Source organism: Chrysochloris asiatica, unplaced genomic scaffold (assembly GCF_000296735.1).
Source record: "Chrysochloris asiatica unplaced genomic scaffold, ChrAsi1.0 scaffold00138, whole genome shotgun sequence".
Classification (NCBI taxonomy): domain Eukaryota; kingdom Metazoa; phylum Chordata; class Mammalia; order Afrosoricida; family Chrysochloridae; genus Chrysochloris; species Chrysochloris asiatica.
The window spans coordinates 5,479,549-5,497,165 of record NW_006408656.1 but is presented as its reverse complement, the minus strand read 5'-3'; the positions used below and the strand labels follow the sequence as shown (position 1 = coordinate 5,497,165).

The 17,617-nt window shown below is 46.4% G+C and overlaps 1 protein-coding gene across 1 annotated transcript in view; it reads right to left on the bottom strand.

Moving 5' to 3' along the window:
• Window positions 1-17,617, bottom strand: part of GALNT6 (UDP-N-acetyl-alpha-D-galactosamine:polypeptide N-acetylgalactosaminyltransferase 6 (GalNAc-T6)) — a 37,971-nt gene continuing 20,354 nt past the window's right edge. Inside the window, exons 5-12 of the mRNA XM_006870030.1 lie at window positions 12,090-12,239; window positions 10,592-10,826; window positions 5,828-5,945; window positions 4,566-4,766; window positions 3,811-3,942; window positions 3,096-3,197; window positions 1,200-1,352; window positions 1-218 (exon numbers count right to left, since the gene is read on the bottom strand). Coding sequence (XP_006870092.1) covers window positions 105-218; window positions 1,200-1,352; window positions 3,096-3,197; window positions 3,811-3,942; window positions 4,566-4,766; window positions 5,828-5,945; window positions 10,592-10,826; window positions 12,090-12,239 — 1,205 coding nt within the window. The 3' untranslated portion in view covers window positions 1-104. The remainder of the gene's footprint in view (window positions 219-1,199; window positions 1,353-3,095; window positions 3,198-3,810; window positions 3,943-4,565; window positions 4,767-5,827; window positions 5,946-10,591; window positions 10,827-12,089; window positions 12,240-17,617) is intronic.

Below are 17,617 nucleotides of genomic sequence, written 5' to 3'. Positions count from 1 at the left end.
AAATCCATCTTTAAGGCCTGCAAAGGTGCTGATGATGGGTTTCCAGACATCAACGATCCTGTTTCCTGAGAGGCTGTGGAGGCTCCACTGTGGGTGACCAGGCCCTAGACGAAGAGCCAGTGCTGGTGGGGATCACTGGGATTGCAGGAGGCCATGGCTGGCTGCTTGTTCTGGGATGTCAAGCAGGTACCAGATCCTGAGTTCCTAATGAGGTGATCCTAAAAATAAAGACACAGTAAAAATCAACCTGGGCCTTTAGACCTTTGATAAGCAATGCTGGGGGTGGGGGGTGGGGGGTGGGCAACAGATAAAAGGCAAAGGAAACCCAACAGGGCACAAAGAGGAGCCATCCAAAGTCCTTCCCCAGCATGCCACTCTGATGGGACGCATTCCCGAGGTCTCCAACATCAATTCCTCACCCAAGCTTTAGCCTAAGTAGCTGGCATAGAGGAAGGCAGAAAGGTCGGATAACTAGAAAATGCTTTCAGGCTCCCTCCCCATGACCAGAAGCAAAGAATTGGAGCCTTTTACCCCACTCCCTAGTTTCTGCCTCTGATCATAATGACTCTTCCTTTCACCCTGTATCCCTAAGGTTAGGCTCCTCTTTACCTAAGCCAGGAACTGGAGACTGAGGTAGGACAGGATGTGAGTGCCATGGGGGTGCTGGTGTGGGCCCAGTACAGTGGCAGCTACGCTGGCTATCCTGAGATCCTGTGGTGTACTAGGAGGAGCTCATGGTTTCTAGTCAGACTTACCGAGGTCTGAATCTCAGGCCTGCCATTTACCAGTGATTGGTCTTGGGCCAGTCACCAACTTGCTGAGCTTCAGTTGTTCATCCATAGAAATGGGTATAAAACCTATCTGGGAAGGAAGCTGACGGATGTGACTGCCTACCTCTACACCTGGCACACAGACAACAGGCAGCAACCAGGAGCGATTCTTCACTCTCAGCTACTTGGAGTCAGCTTAGAAATTCTTGGTCGTGGCAAGAGCTGGCTGTAGACCATAATCCCTAACCCCATCTTCATGTTGCCCACAACAACCATCCTCTAATGTCACTTAAGCCCCTGAGGAGGCTGCCTGTGACTGAGCCCACATTTTCTAAGCTTTCTACCTAGCCCTGACTCACCCCATGGGGTCTGAGGTGGAAGTAAGTAAGAAGGCCTCAGCTTCTTGATCCTGGGCAGCAGCTGACTCACCTGAGTTAATTCCCATTCCTCGTCCTTGGGGACTTGGTTATTTTTGCCAGTGAAGTGACAGCTCCTAAGGCCCAGAGTGCCAGCATTGGCGTGTAGACACAGCTGCTTTGCGATGTTGTGGCGAAGGTCTCTCTGGGTTGTATACTCAAAGTACTGGAAGAAAAGACACGAGACGTCATCCTGAGGAATAGGCAGAGTTTGTCTACTACCTTCCGGAGTCATCTACCCAAAGATGCCACCCATGGCATAACCTTCCCTGAAGGGAGGTAAACAGGCAAGACCTTGCCTAAACTTTAGTGATTTATATGTTTTTATCATGATTTTTTGAGGAGTGCAGTGTCTCTGTAGGATAAGCACTGGACTGCTAATCACAAGGTCAGAGGTTTGCATACACCAGCTGCTCTGTGGAAGACAGATGAGGCTCTCTATTCCTGCAAAGATTTAAAGCCTCAGAAACCCTATAACAGGGTTGCTATGGCACTTAACAATTACTACTTCATGATTTTTACTGTATCCGATGGGATTACACAGAAATAATAGTTACTTCATATTTTTTCTTTAAGTTTTAACTTAGCCTAATTTTAAGAACTATCTGTAAAATCATGTATTTATTATACTCGTACGAGTTGTATTTTTGCTAAGGTTGTTGTTGTTTACTGTCTCTGGATCAGTCCCCACCTCCTAGCAAGCCCCAACACAATATAAAAAAACGCTATGTGGTTCTGCACCATGCCCAGAATCAGTTAGAATCAGATTTTTGTGATCACAGGATGCTCATTTTGCAAGTAACGTGGTATAATAGGACCAGCTTGTGTTTCCAAGTCAGGTATACCTAAGGCCTGAATCCCAGGCTTGCCGTCTACTGCCATTTTCAGGAGTAGATCACTGGACTTTTCTTCCTAGTCTTTCTTAGTCTGGAAGCTTCTCTGAAACTTGTTCAGCATTGTAGCAACACACAAACCTTCACACTGACAGACAGGCAGCGTCTGTGCAGGAAATGTGTTGGCTGGGAGTAGAACCCAGATCTCCCACGTGGTGGGTGAGAATTCTACCTTTTTCTTTTGATGGTGGTACTAATAGATTATTATTAAAATGTAAAATGTTAATCAGTTTATCACTTAAAATCATCTTGCAGACCAATGGTACAGAAAACGGTTTTAGAATGACTTCCTCTTCATACCGCCTGTTCACCCCTTTGTTTGCCTCCACTCTGTTTCTAACATCTTTTACCAGATGCTGTAGGTTGAGGTGGTGGGGACAGGGAGGCTAGTAGATATCACTCGGGAAAAGCTGGGGCACTGTAGGGCATGGGGTAAATCTTCCAAGATGCCAGGTAACTTCAGATGTCAGTGTTATCACTGTTATTATCTAGTGTCGTTGAAATCAGTCTCGACTCATAGGCGACCCTGTATAGGTTTTCCGAGAAGCAGCTCATAGATGTGAGCAACCGACCTTGCAGTTCAAACTGATCTTGTGGTCCTGTGCTTATCCTGCAGTGCCATACTTCTAGATGGTTCAAATTTGGGCGCCCTTGCTGAGGGGCTAAGTCTGGAGTGGTAGCTTCTGGGCAAGGGAGGCACTGGAGATAGAAATTGGGTGTAGGGAATGGAAATGTCCACACACTGCGCATGGCATTAGTCAGGAAGCCTCTCTGATGACAGGCCTCCTCTCTCAACCACCTCTAGTCAGTGGTCCGTCTACACCTTCCTAATCCACACTCTATCTGTGTCATGAAGTTTCTCCTCCCCGTCAAATTGGGAGTTTCCTGAGAGCAGAGCTGCTCTCTCCTCTGGTGTCTGAATTGCCTCCACTGTAGGCCTCAAAAAACAAGGCAATTTTGAGAAGAAAGTGGGCCTATGAGGAGAGGAATTATCCTGGTGTAATTGGGCTGCACACCTGGTTGCCGCCGAGGCCGTGGCAAACGTACATGATGAGGGGTTTCCCGCCATGGTTTTTCTCACCCACATCCAGGCACTGATTGATCCCAAGGTTCTTGATCTGCAAACAGAGTTGTGGAGAGAGAGGGGAACACAGTCAGGTGATTACTAGGTGGAGATACAGGGCCCTGGCTAGGATACATGTGCATAGCTGGATTTCCCCTTTATGATTAACCCAGATGCCTGGAATGCACAGCAAAGTGAGACGTAGAACCCCAGACACTGGGCAAGGGCGGGACTGGACATCCTTCCTGGGGTAGGGTGCCAGGTCCCAGGAAGCCCTCAGCACATGCAAGTTTCCTTTAGAGGACTGATTCTCAAAGTGTGGTCCCCAGCCCATGAGCATCACCTGGGATCTTGCTAGAAATGCAAATTCTCGGGCTCTGTACCTACTAACTAGAAGCTCTGGGGCTGGGCTTGGCAAGTTGTGTTCTAACCAACCACCAGGTGAGTCAAATGTACTGTATGGTTTTAGAATCCGGCTTCCATGTGGGTTTCCCCTTACAAGACTTTTTAGCTATCTGTAGAAGCCCCAAAGTGACTCCTCAGTCTTCTTCCTGAATAAAGCGTGTGGAAGGTAAACATCAATTCTTGTTTGCCACCCATCTGTGGGTAAGTGAATATCTCCAAGGGTAGATGTGATGGTGGGTAGGGAGACAGGTTTCAAGACTTACAGCTCCATAGGAGATGGGCTTCAGGTCAGGGACAAACATCTCTGGGTAGATGTTGTGTAAGAACCAGGAAAAGTCGCGACAGTGTAGTTTTTCTTTCAACTTCATTCGCTCCGAAATGTCACCAAAGGACTTCTGTCAACCAAGACATCCCCCAAAGGGTCAGTGCCACCAGCCTTGACATTTCCATCTGGGTTGAAATAGCCCAGAGAACATGCAACTCCTGGACCACCTCCCCTCAAATCCCAAATGTGTCTCAGGCTCATTCCTTCTCAAGCCCTGTTGGGCTATTGACTCAATCTCACATCCAATTCTAATCCCCATTGCCTTGGCTTTGGAATTACCACCTATGTAGCCCCCCTGCTGTCTCATCTCTTGTAACTCCCTACTGAGTTTTCTCTAAGTCTCTCATATATTCCTCCTGTAAGATGCATTTCCTCTAAATCTTTCCTTCCTCTTCTCCCCTCCTAGAGGATCCTGGGAAACTCTGAGGAAGCAACAAATGCTCCTCTCCTCATTCTTCATCTTTCAAAATCATTGTGCCTGGGACTCCCCCTCACAGGGTTCAGAGGGGTGAAGGGAGGTTCCACATGGTAGTGATGAGGTGGCCTCTGTCATTAGCCCTTGAAAAACCTGTAGGATTTTGAACATCTCTTCATCCAAACATACAGAGTTGCTAAGAGTCAGAACTGACGTGACGGCACTTAACAACAATACTACTTTCATCCAAGTACTTCCAGAGAATCACCGTCTCTCACCTCTTTAGCCATCTTTGCTGCTTGCAGGTTTCTTCGGTAAAAAATCTCCTTATAGTCATCCATCCAGACCTCAGCCAGGCGCACTTGGTTGCGAGCAATAACATTGATACCCTTGGGGAAGGTGTGAGGGCTCTTGGTTCGGAACACGTGGCCTACCACAGAGCAGGGGATGATCTCCAGCTGGCCCCCACACTGCCACACCTGCCACAGGAGAGACCGAATGGGTTCTTCATGGGTGAGTCAAAAAAATCTTCCCCAAGCAGTAATGTTCTATCCCCCAGGTGCCAGACCCCAGGCCCGGAGGCCCAGGAAACAGCTGGTCTTTCTTCTTGGGGGAACAAAACAAAATAAGACATTGACCAGGCCTCTTTCCAAGGCATGATTCAAGCTCCTCAAATCAAGATAGACTTGTGACCCAAATCAGAGCATCGATGCATTAACAATGAAGATGCCAACTGTCAGGTGGCCTGTGGGACACATTAGTGTCCCAAGAAAGAGAATGCAGGGAGGTTATAGGCTCACTGTTGAGCCTAGAATCAGAGCCCTGGGTGCTATGGTGACTGGGCTGGTTTAACACTGGGAGGTATGTTGTTCCTTACTTCTAGGCTAGCAGCAACAGAAACACATCACCATAGTCATAGTAACAGCAAGTATCAATTACGTGCTTACTACATGCCAGGCTCTGTGAGAGGTGACTTCATAAATGACCTCACTTACTTATTAATGACCTCTCCCCTGGCATGCTGCTTTGTGTAGATTTCATGGAAAGGGAATTCTTTCTGATATGATCCTGATCTGCCGAATTCTAGAGTCCCTCAGAGTTCTGGGATCTACCAGGATTGGGGTCACCATCTTCCTCTTGACGTATGTGGAGTTTGCTAAGCAAAGGGCAGCTCCAAGGACACCAATGCATATGTCCTATGACCTGGAGAGGGAAGCTCTATTTTTCCAGAAATGGGATGGTGATTGGCTTCTGACCTGTTTCCACCTTTACCTTCACCATTTTCCCACAGATATTGTAAAAGATGTCACCCGTCCTATTGCCACTATGATCCCTTCCTTCTGAGAAGTGCTGCCTAGTAAATGTCCAGTAGTCCAGTTTGAGTCCCAAAGACTCACTACCATGGACAGGAAGGGGATCAGAGGAAAGGTGGAACTTTCCTCTTTTAAGTTGCCTGAAGCTACTGCTGCTCCCAAGATAGGTTCTGAGGTATCCCAGGGACATGGTGGTTCCCCACCCCCAATGCCCCCTTTGCTCTCACCCGGAAGGACATTTCCACGTTCTCCCCTCCCCAGATCTCCATCTGATTATCATAGGTACCGATGTGCTCAAAGTAGGACTTGGAGATGGAGAAGAGGCCACCAGCAAACGTTGGGGATCTGGAGAGACAGAGGGAGAGGCATGTACACCTTCTGGAGGGAAGCCTGGCGTAAAACACCTGCATGTGGGTGGACCTGCTGCTAATGCCTTCTAATTTACCTCCCCCTCCATCCCCTGTTCTGGGAAGTGTAGCCCCTTTTCCACTAACTCACTCATTCATTTAGTAAATATTTTTTGAGCATTTACTAAGAAGAAATGTAGTTATACTGTCTCCCAAAGGTACCCATTCATTTATTCATTCATTTAATCAGCAATGTACAAGGGGTTTCAAAAGGTTCATGGAAAAAAATCCATATCTTTCAATAATTTTTTCACAAACTTTTGAAGCCCTCCCATAATAAACAGTACCTGTGCTATCTGATGGACATCTGAGACTGAGAAAGACACACATCTCATTCTCTGAGCACTGACTTGTGTAGCACAGGGAAAACCACCACAGTCTGTCTAAGGCAGCAAAGTGCCTGGAACATAGTAGATGCTCAGGTATCAGAAATTGCTTGAAATTATTTTTGGAAATATGCACGCTTCAAATCATGAATAAATGAAAGAATACTATCAGCTGGGCTGGTGCTGTACAGTTTTAGGGCCCTTGGCCCTCTGAGATAATTTAAAATGTAATAAAAATTTAAGTTGATTCTCCGACTCATTGTTGTTGTTGTTAAGTGCTGTCAAGTCGGTTCCAACTCATAGCGACCCTGTATAGGGTTTCCAAGGAGTGGCCGGTAGGTTTGGCCTGCCGACCTCATGGTTGGCAGTCAAGTGTTTATCCTACAGCACCACCCCAGGACTCCACTGACTCATAGCAACTCCATTTATTACAGAGTAGTACTGTTTATGGTGTTGGAGGAGAATATTGAAAGTGCCATGGGCTACCAAAGGAACCAACAGATCTGTGTTGGAAGAAGTGCAGCCAGAGTGCTCCTTGGAGGCCAAGATGGCTAAACTTCGTCTCTCATACTTCGGACATATTGTCAGGAGGGACCACTTGTTGGAGAAGGATATCATGTTTGGTAAGGTGGAGGGTCAGAGAAAAAGAAGAAGACCCCCCCCTGTGAGATGGATTGGCAAAGTGGCAGCATCAATGGGCTCAAGCGTGGCAACAATCGTGAGGTTGGCCCAGGACCGGGCAGTGTTTCGTTCTGTTGTGCATAAGGTCGCTATGAGCCGGCACCGACCCGATGGCACCTAACAGCAACAACTACTCCATAGGATTTTCTTACTGTGATTTTTACAGAGGCAGATTGCCAGACCTTTCTTCTGCAGCACCACTGGGTGAGTTCTAACTGCCAATCTTTCTGTTAGTACCCCACACAGACTGTTTGTACCATCCAGGGATCGCAAAACCAAACTTGCTGACAATAAGTCACTTCTAACTCAGGGTAACTAATTTGTTGTTGTTAAGCGTTGTCAAGTCATTTATGACTCATAGCAACCCTGTATAGGGTTTTCCAAGGAGCAGTTGGTGAGTTTGAACCGCTGACCTTGCAGTTCAAAGCAACCTTACGGTCTAGTGCTTATGTTACAGTGCCACACCAGGACTCCTAGAGGCCCATATTAGTAGGATCACAGCCCCTGTGCTTAATATTGCATGGGAAACTAACTTTAGGGAAAAGTTTCCAGCTGCTTTGAACAGGGGAAATTGACAAGAATCATTGCTGGGAATAGGATGAGCACTGAGGTGAGATGAAGCTCAATTTGAACTAAAGGGAGCATTTGGAAGGTTATAAAAAGATTCTGGCTTCAAACAAAGGCAGGAAGGCACAGACTAGCTAGATTAACAAAAATATCTCAGTCCTTGAATTTAGATAGCAGGTTGCTCATAAAAGGAACTGAGCTAAGGATGAGAGCATCCAATTGCACAGGGAAAGCAGACTGAAAGGGGAGGGTATGCAATCATTGGAGTTGGCTTCTGTGTCTGGACCAGGCTGCTTCAACAGGGCTTTGCTGCTGTCAGTGGGTAGTAGCTTCATGTGATACATCCAACCAGGGAGACACTGACTCCTCTGTAAACCCAGAACAGATTAGGGTACCTTACTAGTTGTTGTTGTTGTATGCTGTGGAGTCGGTTCCAACTCATAGCGACCCTGTACAGGGTTTCCGAGGCTGTAAATCTTTACAGGAGCAGAAAGCCTCATCTTTCTCCCACGGAGCGGCTGGTAGTTTTGAACTGCTGACCTTGTGGTTCGCAGCCCAATTCGTAACCACTACGCTACCAGAGCTCCTTACTAGTAGCAGGGATCAATTAGTGTTTATTGGACTAATCTGTCACAATGATCACCCAGAAGCCTGACCTTGGTGTTATCCTGAGGCTGTTCTTGTAGTCCTGAGGTTGACACTTTCTAGAAGGAATTTCAGCCAGGAAACCTGTATGTTCCCTGGCTTCCCACTGGTTCCAAATCAACCCAAGTGGGGTCTAGTGAGGCTCAGGAAGTCCTGGAATTCCTGATGAGCACTTTGGAGCACAAGGGTCCTACACACCTGGGCCTGTCTCTTGGCTGGATGCCTTCAGAGCGGTACTTAGTTGGAAATTCACTGACAAATTAGCTCTGAGGATGAGGCCCATAGGGGAACACCACATTTCAACAAGCAGCATGCAAGCTTTGGCAAACACCCGCTATTTCCTGACTTATTTTCTTGGATCCCCTGGGTCCTCTACCTCTCCTCTTTGCCTCCGGTTATAGCTTTGAAAGTGCTGGGGTACTGCCAGCAGGTACCCTGAACGGATTTTATGCAAAGTGCCTGGGGTTAGCCATGCTAGCTACCAGGTCATTTGGACTATGGAGTGCATTCCAGCCTCAAACACTGCAGCTTTGTCTTCCAGCTGAATGGTCCTTGGACATCAGAGCAGGAGACGTCAGTGATGGGCAAGGGCCAGGTGCCCTGTCCCTGCCTGTGCTGCTATGTGCCTGGTCCAGGCTGGGGGGTTTGTTGCTGGATATACTGTACAAAGACATCTATGAGACAAGCAGAGGCGATAGGGAGTTCCAATTTCCTTCCTTTCCTCCACCCTTCTCTTTGCCACCTCCCCTCCCATTACTGCTTCTCTTCCTGATGGAGACAAGAGGAAGCTCATCAGGGTCCATGGGAATCCTCTCTGTGTGGCGCCCATCTAAATTTTCTCTACTGGGACTCTGGGCAGCATCTCGGGATTCTGAGTATGCGAAAGGAGAGAGACTTCAGTCCCCTCTCCTTTTAAATGTACACTCTTTATCTCTTCAACCACTCTATGCCCAGCCTCCCCTTCCCTCCCCTCCATAGGTACATTCAATTGTTCTTAAGTATCCTGGCCAGTAAAGGAAAACAATGTACAGATAATCCCAAACCAAACACTCGAAAAATCACTTCCTTACTTAGTTTGGCTGTGGCAACTGTTAGAATAAACATGTGGTCTCTAACATCACCAGCAGGCAATCGGCAGAGGACAGGGCAGGGCAGGGCAGAGTGGGGGTATATATGAGGGGGAAGGGAGTTCAGTTGGGTATTCTGGATATTCAGAGAGGATAAACTCTGGAGTATTCATCATATAGGAGTCACTGGGTAGCAGAAACAGCTAAGTGCTTGACTATTAGCCAAAAGATTTGTAGTTCAAACCCACTCAGAAGTACCTTAGAAGACAGGTGCGGCGATCTGCTTCTAAAAAGGTCACAGACTTGAAAACCCTATAGTGCACAGTTCTACTCTGCACACAGGAGTTGGAACTGACTTCACAGCAATTAACAACAACAACGTGCAAAGGATTGACAAACTATGGCCATATCTGGTTCCATAGACTGTTTTTGTAAGTTGAAAATGTTTTGGAGCTGAAAATGTTTTTCACACTTTTAAAGGATTGTTTAAAAATATAAAATGCATAACAGGCATGTTATGCATATACATAACATGTAGCCTGCAAAGCCTAAACTCTCCATTGGCTGATCCTTTACAGAAAAAGTTAATGACAGCTGCAACAGAGTGCAAACAACAGGACACATGTCGACTTCATTTTACTGTGTTCTGTTTTTTCAAAGATAGTGGCCTGGGAACACATGGCACCCTTTCAATTCCAGTGGCCTCCACTATCCCTTTCTTGCCTGCTCCAAATGTACCAGTCATGTCTCTCAATGTGTGGGGAGGGATGCATGAGATATAGTATGTAAAGCCCTTAGCCCGAAGTCTGACACACAGTAAGTGAATAACGCAAGCTGTTATGATGTGAGGCAGTCTACTGCCACTGTTTGGAGTGTGGGCTTTGGGCCAGGCAGGTCAGGATAGGTCTTCTGACTCCATCATTTGCTAATTAAATGATTTTAGGCCAGACACTGAGCCTGTGTTCTCATTTGTAAAACAAGCTTCTCACAATACCTACGATAGGGATTGTTGTTTAGTGCTGTCATCTCAGTTCCAATTTATAGCAACTCTCTACAGGGTTTCTGAGGATTTCTAGATTTGAACCGCTGACCCTGAAGTTCAGACTGACCTTGTATTCTAATGCTTATTCTACAGCACCACACCAGGACTCCAAGACAGGGGTGAGGGCTAAATAAAAGGTGTCTAGTGCTTGGTGGAGCACCTAATACTTGTTGACGTGAGATGGCCAGAGTGCCGGAACTGGATAGGACTAGGCCACGGAGGCTTGGTTTGGGGCTCACCAGGCTGTAGTCCTTACTTGATGGGGTAAGTCTCATCCTTGCGCCTCTGATTCTCAAGAGGAGGAAGAGTTTCCCAACCAAAGGTCAGGCTCCAGTCAAAGTTGCCCCGGCTATGAACTCGGCCCCTCTGGACAGGCTTGGCAAATTCGAAAGTGTTAAGGTCTATGGTGACGATGTCCGGGCTCACCACTACTGTCTCATTCTCAGCGATGCGAGCCAGAAGGGGCTCCAGCCAGCCGTGGAAGCACTCACCTGTAAGTCAGGAGGTGGCAGTCAGGATCCTGCTCAGAGCTGAGCCCATGCCCACCCCACAGGGAAGACCCAGATCAAAAGGACCCTCCATCCTACACCCTGGTTACAGAGAAACACAAGCAAGCTCTACAGCTGTAAAGAGCTCCCCTGAGAACCCATACTAACCCCTAACTACTCCTAGTGGAGAGGGCTTTGGAGGGGCTGATGGGGTTCTCAGAACGTCTGCCCCTCTCATGGCAAAGATGCCAGCATACTCAAGGGAGTAAGATGGCACCTCCAATGACCCAGCCTTTTCACTTCTCCACCCAAGTGAGGATTTCAGAAGGGGGTGTTTCCTTTCCCAGAGGTATTTGCATCTTACTGCTTTAGCTCTGGCTGTAGAGTAATATTCCCTTTCACTCTCTACCTGAGTTTTGCAATGAACCTCTCTGCATATACTACTTCGTTTGGCCCTCAGAGTGTTCTGTTAGGCAAGTATGGTCATTATCCTCATTCTCACCTTACAAAGTAAGAAATGGAATTAGTCGGTGGTAGACCCAGAAGACAAGCCCAGGCCTTTTGACTCCACGTGCTGAGCTCTTTCCAAAAGGCATCACCTTCTTAAACCCATCCTAAACCAGACCCACTGCTAATGAGTCGATTCCAACTCAAAGGGATTCTATCAGAATATAATGGCTCCTAAGGGTTTCTCAGATCGTAAATCTTTATGGGAAAAGATAGCCTCATCTTTCTCCCAAAGAGTGGCTCATGGGCTTGAACCGCCAACTTTGCAACTAGTCAGTCCAGTGCCTAACCCACTGCACCACCAGGGTTCCTCATTACCCTCTTAGGGCATGTTTTCCCTTGTCAGTGGCAGGGAGATGTTTTGGTTTGAGGCAGCATGGGGGTCTTTCCTAGCTCTGTATGGCCCTACAGGGAAGCATTCCACACAAGTAGGTGGGAGCCGCTCTGAGGGCTGAGTTCAGAGGATGACACAAGGTTGGGGTGGGGGAAGTGTCTGGGCCTCCAGAGCCCACTCCCGGTGATTTTGGGTCACCAAATGTATGAGTGCTCCTGATTAAACACCTTTGGAGCTGGGAATGATGACGGGTGTGAAAGGCTGGGATGGGTCCTAAGCCTCCCACATTTTTGAGCCACAGAGCAAGAAGGGGCTTTGGGAGAATGCTGCTTGTGGTCCCAGCTTCCCATTGTACCAGGGGGGAAACTGAAGCCCAGAGTGGAGGTCCAGGTCACATGGCTGCCAGGTAACAGCCTCTTACTCACAGTGGGCATCCAGGAATGTGAGCACCTCGGCCTGTGCCACGCTGGCCCCCAGCAGCCGGGCGGTGATTAACCCCTTCCGCTCTTGCTGCCGCACTACCCTCACGATCTGCAGATGCGTCACGTACTGGTCCAGCTGCTTCTTTAAGTACTCTGCAAGGGACAGTGTCATTGTTGCCAGCTTATCACTTTGTTGCAAACCTAATCCTCTGTGGGCACTCAGCCCAGGTGCTCTTGGGACTCCAGCCTGCTTGGATTTTAACCCTCCAACACTTACTGCATTAAGCAATTCAAGTGGAGTAAAGGAGTAGTAGAGAAATGAGAAGAAGGGACCAAACCCATCCTGTCATTCCAAGTCCATTTTGCTGGGACAGTGGCTCTGTGGTCCCGGAGCCTGGGTTATTTATGTAGGCACCTCGTCTAACGTCATGACCAGACCTCAGAGTAGTTTCTTTGTCCTCAAATCAATCACAGTATTCTGACAAAGGAGCTCAGACGCCTCTCTTGGCTTTCTTACCACCTCAGCCGCCATCTTTCAGAACTGTGATTCTAGCCTCCTCTCCTTCCCAGCTCAGGAGCTTGTGGCTTCTCGGTCTCCCAGAATCTTCAGAGTAAGTACACATATTCTGATCGCTTGCTTGCTGGATCAACAGCAGAAAGTAGTCTTATTCAAATCCTCTTTATTACTATCTTTTTTTTTTTGCTTTTTATTGTGAACTGGGTGAAAGCTTACAGAGCAGATCAGTTTTCCATTCTACATTGTATAAGCATTTTGTTTCATGTCATTGATTGCAATCCCACAATGCAGCAGCACTTATCCCACCTCCTCCCTGTGATTCCTATTTTCACTCCTCCTTCTTTCCTCACCCTTCTGAACTTTGTCCTTGGGTAAATGCTGTGCTTTGGATCTCAAATAGCAGATGATTTTAAGGTGTGTGTACCTCCTCAGTGTTATTGTTCCCTTATAGATCTGTCTACTGTTTGGTTAAAAATTGAGCCACGGGGTGAGTTTAGTTTCAGACTTGAAGAGCTGCTAAGGGCCATAGTCTCTGAGCTCTTTATTTGACCAATAAACCAGGTCTTTGTTTGTTTTTTTTTTGTTTTCACATATGGTATTCTTTAAGAAGATGAAAAGACATACCAGGTGCCAACCCTGGTCCAGGCACAATGCTAGGGATTTGGGGATACAGGGTGAGCCTGGTTCCTATGGTTACTGTCCTAAGGTGTCTGAGATTCGTCCAATCTCTTTCTGATCTTGCTGTCCAGTGCTTTATCCTACAGTGCTATACCAGGATGTCTCAGTATTTGTAGTCAGGCACTAGCCAGATCTTCCAGTCTCATTGTAAAGGTGGCAGTAGGTCATGGAGGCAACAAGCCCCACATTCCATAGCCTTCTCCTTTTCCTGACTTTCTTCCTCAGTTGCTACAGGTGAACAGAAACCAATTGTTGTGCCTTAGATGGCTACTTGCCAGTTTCTAAGGCCCCAGGCACTATACAACAAACCTTGTGGTTAACAGGTCAGTACTTCTCCTACAGTGACACATCAGGACTCTTGGAGGGTAGAATTGTTGTTGTTAAATACCATGGAGTCGGTTCCAATTCATAGTGACCCTGCATAGGGATTCCGAGGACTGACTGGTCGAGGTGGAAAAGAAACACTAAACTCATTATTTGGCCAACTAACTTGGACATCATGTGAAAAAGGGACCCTAAACTTCTAAACCAAAGAACCAAATCCTTGGAGGTATTTGGTTGTATATAAGCATCTCAGAGCTATTTTTTTTGGTCATTGTTGTAAATATATTTATCACACAATTTTTGTGAACTTTTTAAGGTATACAAATTAATGACAGCAATTACAATCATTGGCTGTGCAACCCTACTCTAAATCAGTGTGATTTTCCCACCACCGTTCACCCTGTTTTCCCTGTTTCCTGTCTTCTGCCTGCCCCAGGTAACCAATAATAAACTTTGGTCACTCTATTTGCTGTTTGTTGTCTTTTTATATAAGTGACGCCACACAATGTTTATCCTTTTGTGATTGACTTATTTCAGCATGTCTTCAAGCTTCACTCATATCTGTTGTTGTTAAGTGTCGTCGAGTTGATTCCGACCCATAGCAACCCACTGGAGCATGTATCAAAACTGCATTTCTCCTACTGACGGAGTAGTATTCCATTGTACATATGTCCCACATTTTGTTTAGCCATCACTGGGCATTTCTCCCTAACTTTTTATAGATGGGAAAACTAAGACTCCAAGTGATGAGCTCTGGGTTACAGAAAACACAAAGCGCAGTGGCAAGACCCTACCCAGCATGCCTGAGGAGTCTCACCTTCCACCTCCAGAGGCTGCAAGGACACATAAGTACAGGTATCAAAGTGGCTTCTGTGCCCTCCCTCAGTCACCCGGGGCCTCAGTCATGTGTGAGACCCTAGGAAGGAAGAGGGGTGAAAGGGACTCAGATACTGCTTCTCTTTAGATTTGCTTCGGTCACTGGCCAGGATGGAGAGCCCGGGGGGAAAGGAAACTTTGCACCAATAGGAACATCAATTTTTTTCTTTTCTCTCTCTTCATTTCTTCTGGATAGATGATATTTTGCATGTGGTGCCAACTCATGAAGGGATTCTTCAGACAGTCGTTTGAGAAGGGGCTCTATATTAACTTCAGAAATTAAGCCTCTTGTCTTAGGTACCAGGATCCCTCTGGAGTCAAAATTAGTCTCATATGACAGTTTACTCAGCAAACATCTGTGAAAACCCTACCCAGCTGTCAGACACTAAACTGAGCAACGAGGGGCTTCTCTGGGTCCTGCCTTTAAGGAGCTCCCAGATTCATAACCTCACTACAGTCCCAAGTGCTGGAAGGGGCGAGAAACCCCAGCTAGCAGCTTCACCTTTTCAGGGTGGCTGATGTTTCCTCTGAGAACTTGCGTAACTGTGTGCACAGGAAGTTTGTAGTGGTAGAGAGAACCCAGGAACAAAACATCACAGGAAGTGGGTTTTGTGGTAAGAGACTACAAAGTGCTGAGCTGTGAACCTCAGGGGGCCTGGGTTATACCCAATGCTGTCTCCACATCTCCCATGCCTTCCTTTGAGTCTTAGGCTGGGAGGCTAGACTAGTGGATTCTGAGCCTGAGAGGCAGGGCTCCTATGGACCCCCATTGTTCCCAAGTGCTGGCCTCAAGCCCTTATGGGAAATGAGACAACTCCCCTAAGTAATGCCCCTCTGGTTAGTCCTGCACCTGCTGCAGCCCTAGACACATGATGCACATGATGGACACATGATGCACAGCTGAGAACGGAAACACAGACATGCCCATGCATTCTCTCTTGTGTCCTCCAGATGAGCCTCCTGATTCAGATTTAATACCCGAACCATTGTCAAGCTAGCTTCCTTCCACACAATTCCTGACCACTGCAACCCCCAAAACACACACACACACACTTTACTTAGTACCATGGTTTGAAACCTCCTGCTTATGCAGATAGCTGCCAAGTCTTTTCCTGGCCTTGCTATCATCACTTGGATGTCTAACAGAACCTAACATATGTCTGAAGGGGAACTGCAGAATTTCATCCCACACCTACCTGACCCTCAGCCTCCCTTATGTCAGTAACAGCATCCCTCCAGCTGCTCAAACCAGAAGTGATGTGAGAGAATCCTTTTTCTCACTCTCCACAGCCAATCCATCAGCATGTCATGCCAGGTCTGTCTTTCAACCCCACCGTCACTCCAGTACAGCATCTTAACTGGTCTTCTGGATTGCATCCTCTCATCTCTCCCCAGTCCATTATTGACACAGCAGCCAGTGTAGGAAGCAGAAGTGTCTCCTCAAACTACAAGAGGTCCTCAAAGAGTTCATGGAAAATGTGTATCATGAACAAACAATGTATGGGTTTCTTTTTTTTTTTAACCAAACTAAACTCACAATAACTTGTTATAATATGTCTGAGCAGGATCTAGTTTAAGGCACAAAAAAGGATAAGATAACAGTTTGAAAAAAGCCCCTCTCAGAGCAACAGAAATTCTTCTAAAATTGAAGCAAGAACCACCATCAAATTTATGGTGAAGCTTGGATGGAAGAAGAGTGAAATCAATGATGTTCTATATAAAGTTTATGGAGACAGTAACCCAAAGAAATCAGTAATTTACAAATAAAAAAATAACTCCTTTTAAGAAGGGACGAGACAATGTTGAAGTTGAAACCCACAGTGACAAACCATCCGCATGAATTTGCAAGTAAAAAAAATTAATCTTGTTGGTGCTCTAATTGAAAAGGATGGATGATTAAGATTAGAAACAACAGTCAACATCATAGACATCTCAATGTGCTTAGTTAACATAATTCTGACTCAAAATTAAAGTGGAGCAAAGTTTCTGCTTGATGGGTGCCAAAATGATTATACCCAGATCATCCGCTGACAAGTGCAGTGCTTTCAATAGAGATTTAAAACAAGTTGGATCAACATTCTGAAGAATATACCTTCAGAAGAACTGTAACAGAAGATGAAACATGGCTTTGCCAGTACAATCTAGAAAACAATGCACAATCAAAGCAAGCGTTACCCAGAAGTAGAAATGGTCTGGTCAAAGCAAAAGCAGACCAGTCAAGAGCAAGGGTCATGGCAACAGTTTTTTGTTTTTTGGTGCTGGACCAGTTGCTGGAAAAGGGTATCATGTTTGGTAAGGTGGAAGGTCAGAGAAAAAGAGGAAGACCCCCCAGCAAGATGGATTGGCAAAATGGCAGCATCAATGGGCTTAAGCGTGGCAACAACTGTGAGGTTGGCTCAGGACCGGGCAGTGTTTCGTTCTGTTGTACACAGGGTCACTATGAATCGGTATTGACTTGATGGCAACTAACAACAACAAGACACTGCTAACTGCAAAGTTGGTAGTTCAAATTCACCATTAGAAACCCTACACAGGGTTGCTATGAGTTGTAACTGACTAGACGGCACTTTAAAACAGTAAAGTAAAAAAGTATTGCTTACTTTCTGGAGAGTCAAAAGAATGATGCTGTTGTTGTGAAGTGCTGCTGAGTCGGTTCCAACCCATAGCAACCCTGTGTAGGGTTTCCAGGGAGCAGCTGGTGAGCTTGAACCACTGACCTTGAAGTTCAAATGACTGCAATCTGGCACATTAACCCATAGCAAATGATAGCATGTGCTTATTATGAGAGTGTTCTGAGAAATTTAGCCAAAGTGTTAGCAGAAAAACACTCGTGAAAGTTTCACCAGAGCCTTTCTCAGATACAACACGGTGTCAGCTCATTCCGTTCATTAAGCAAGAACAATTTTGTGAGCGTTTCCATGGGAAAAACTAGGCATCCACCTTACAGTCCTGATTTGGCTCCTTCTGTTTGTTTCTGACTCTTAAAAAAAATCTTTAAAAGACTCCTGGTGCTAGCAGACATAGCAAACTGTCCCTCATCTGATTATTCAGTAATGCTTGTTAGTAATCGCATACATGAGCCCTGGATATCCACAGATATATGTAAAAACCTTCCCTAAAAGCCGAGACTGTAAAT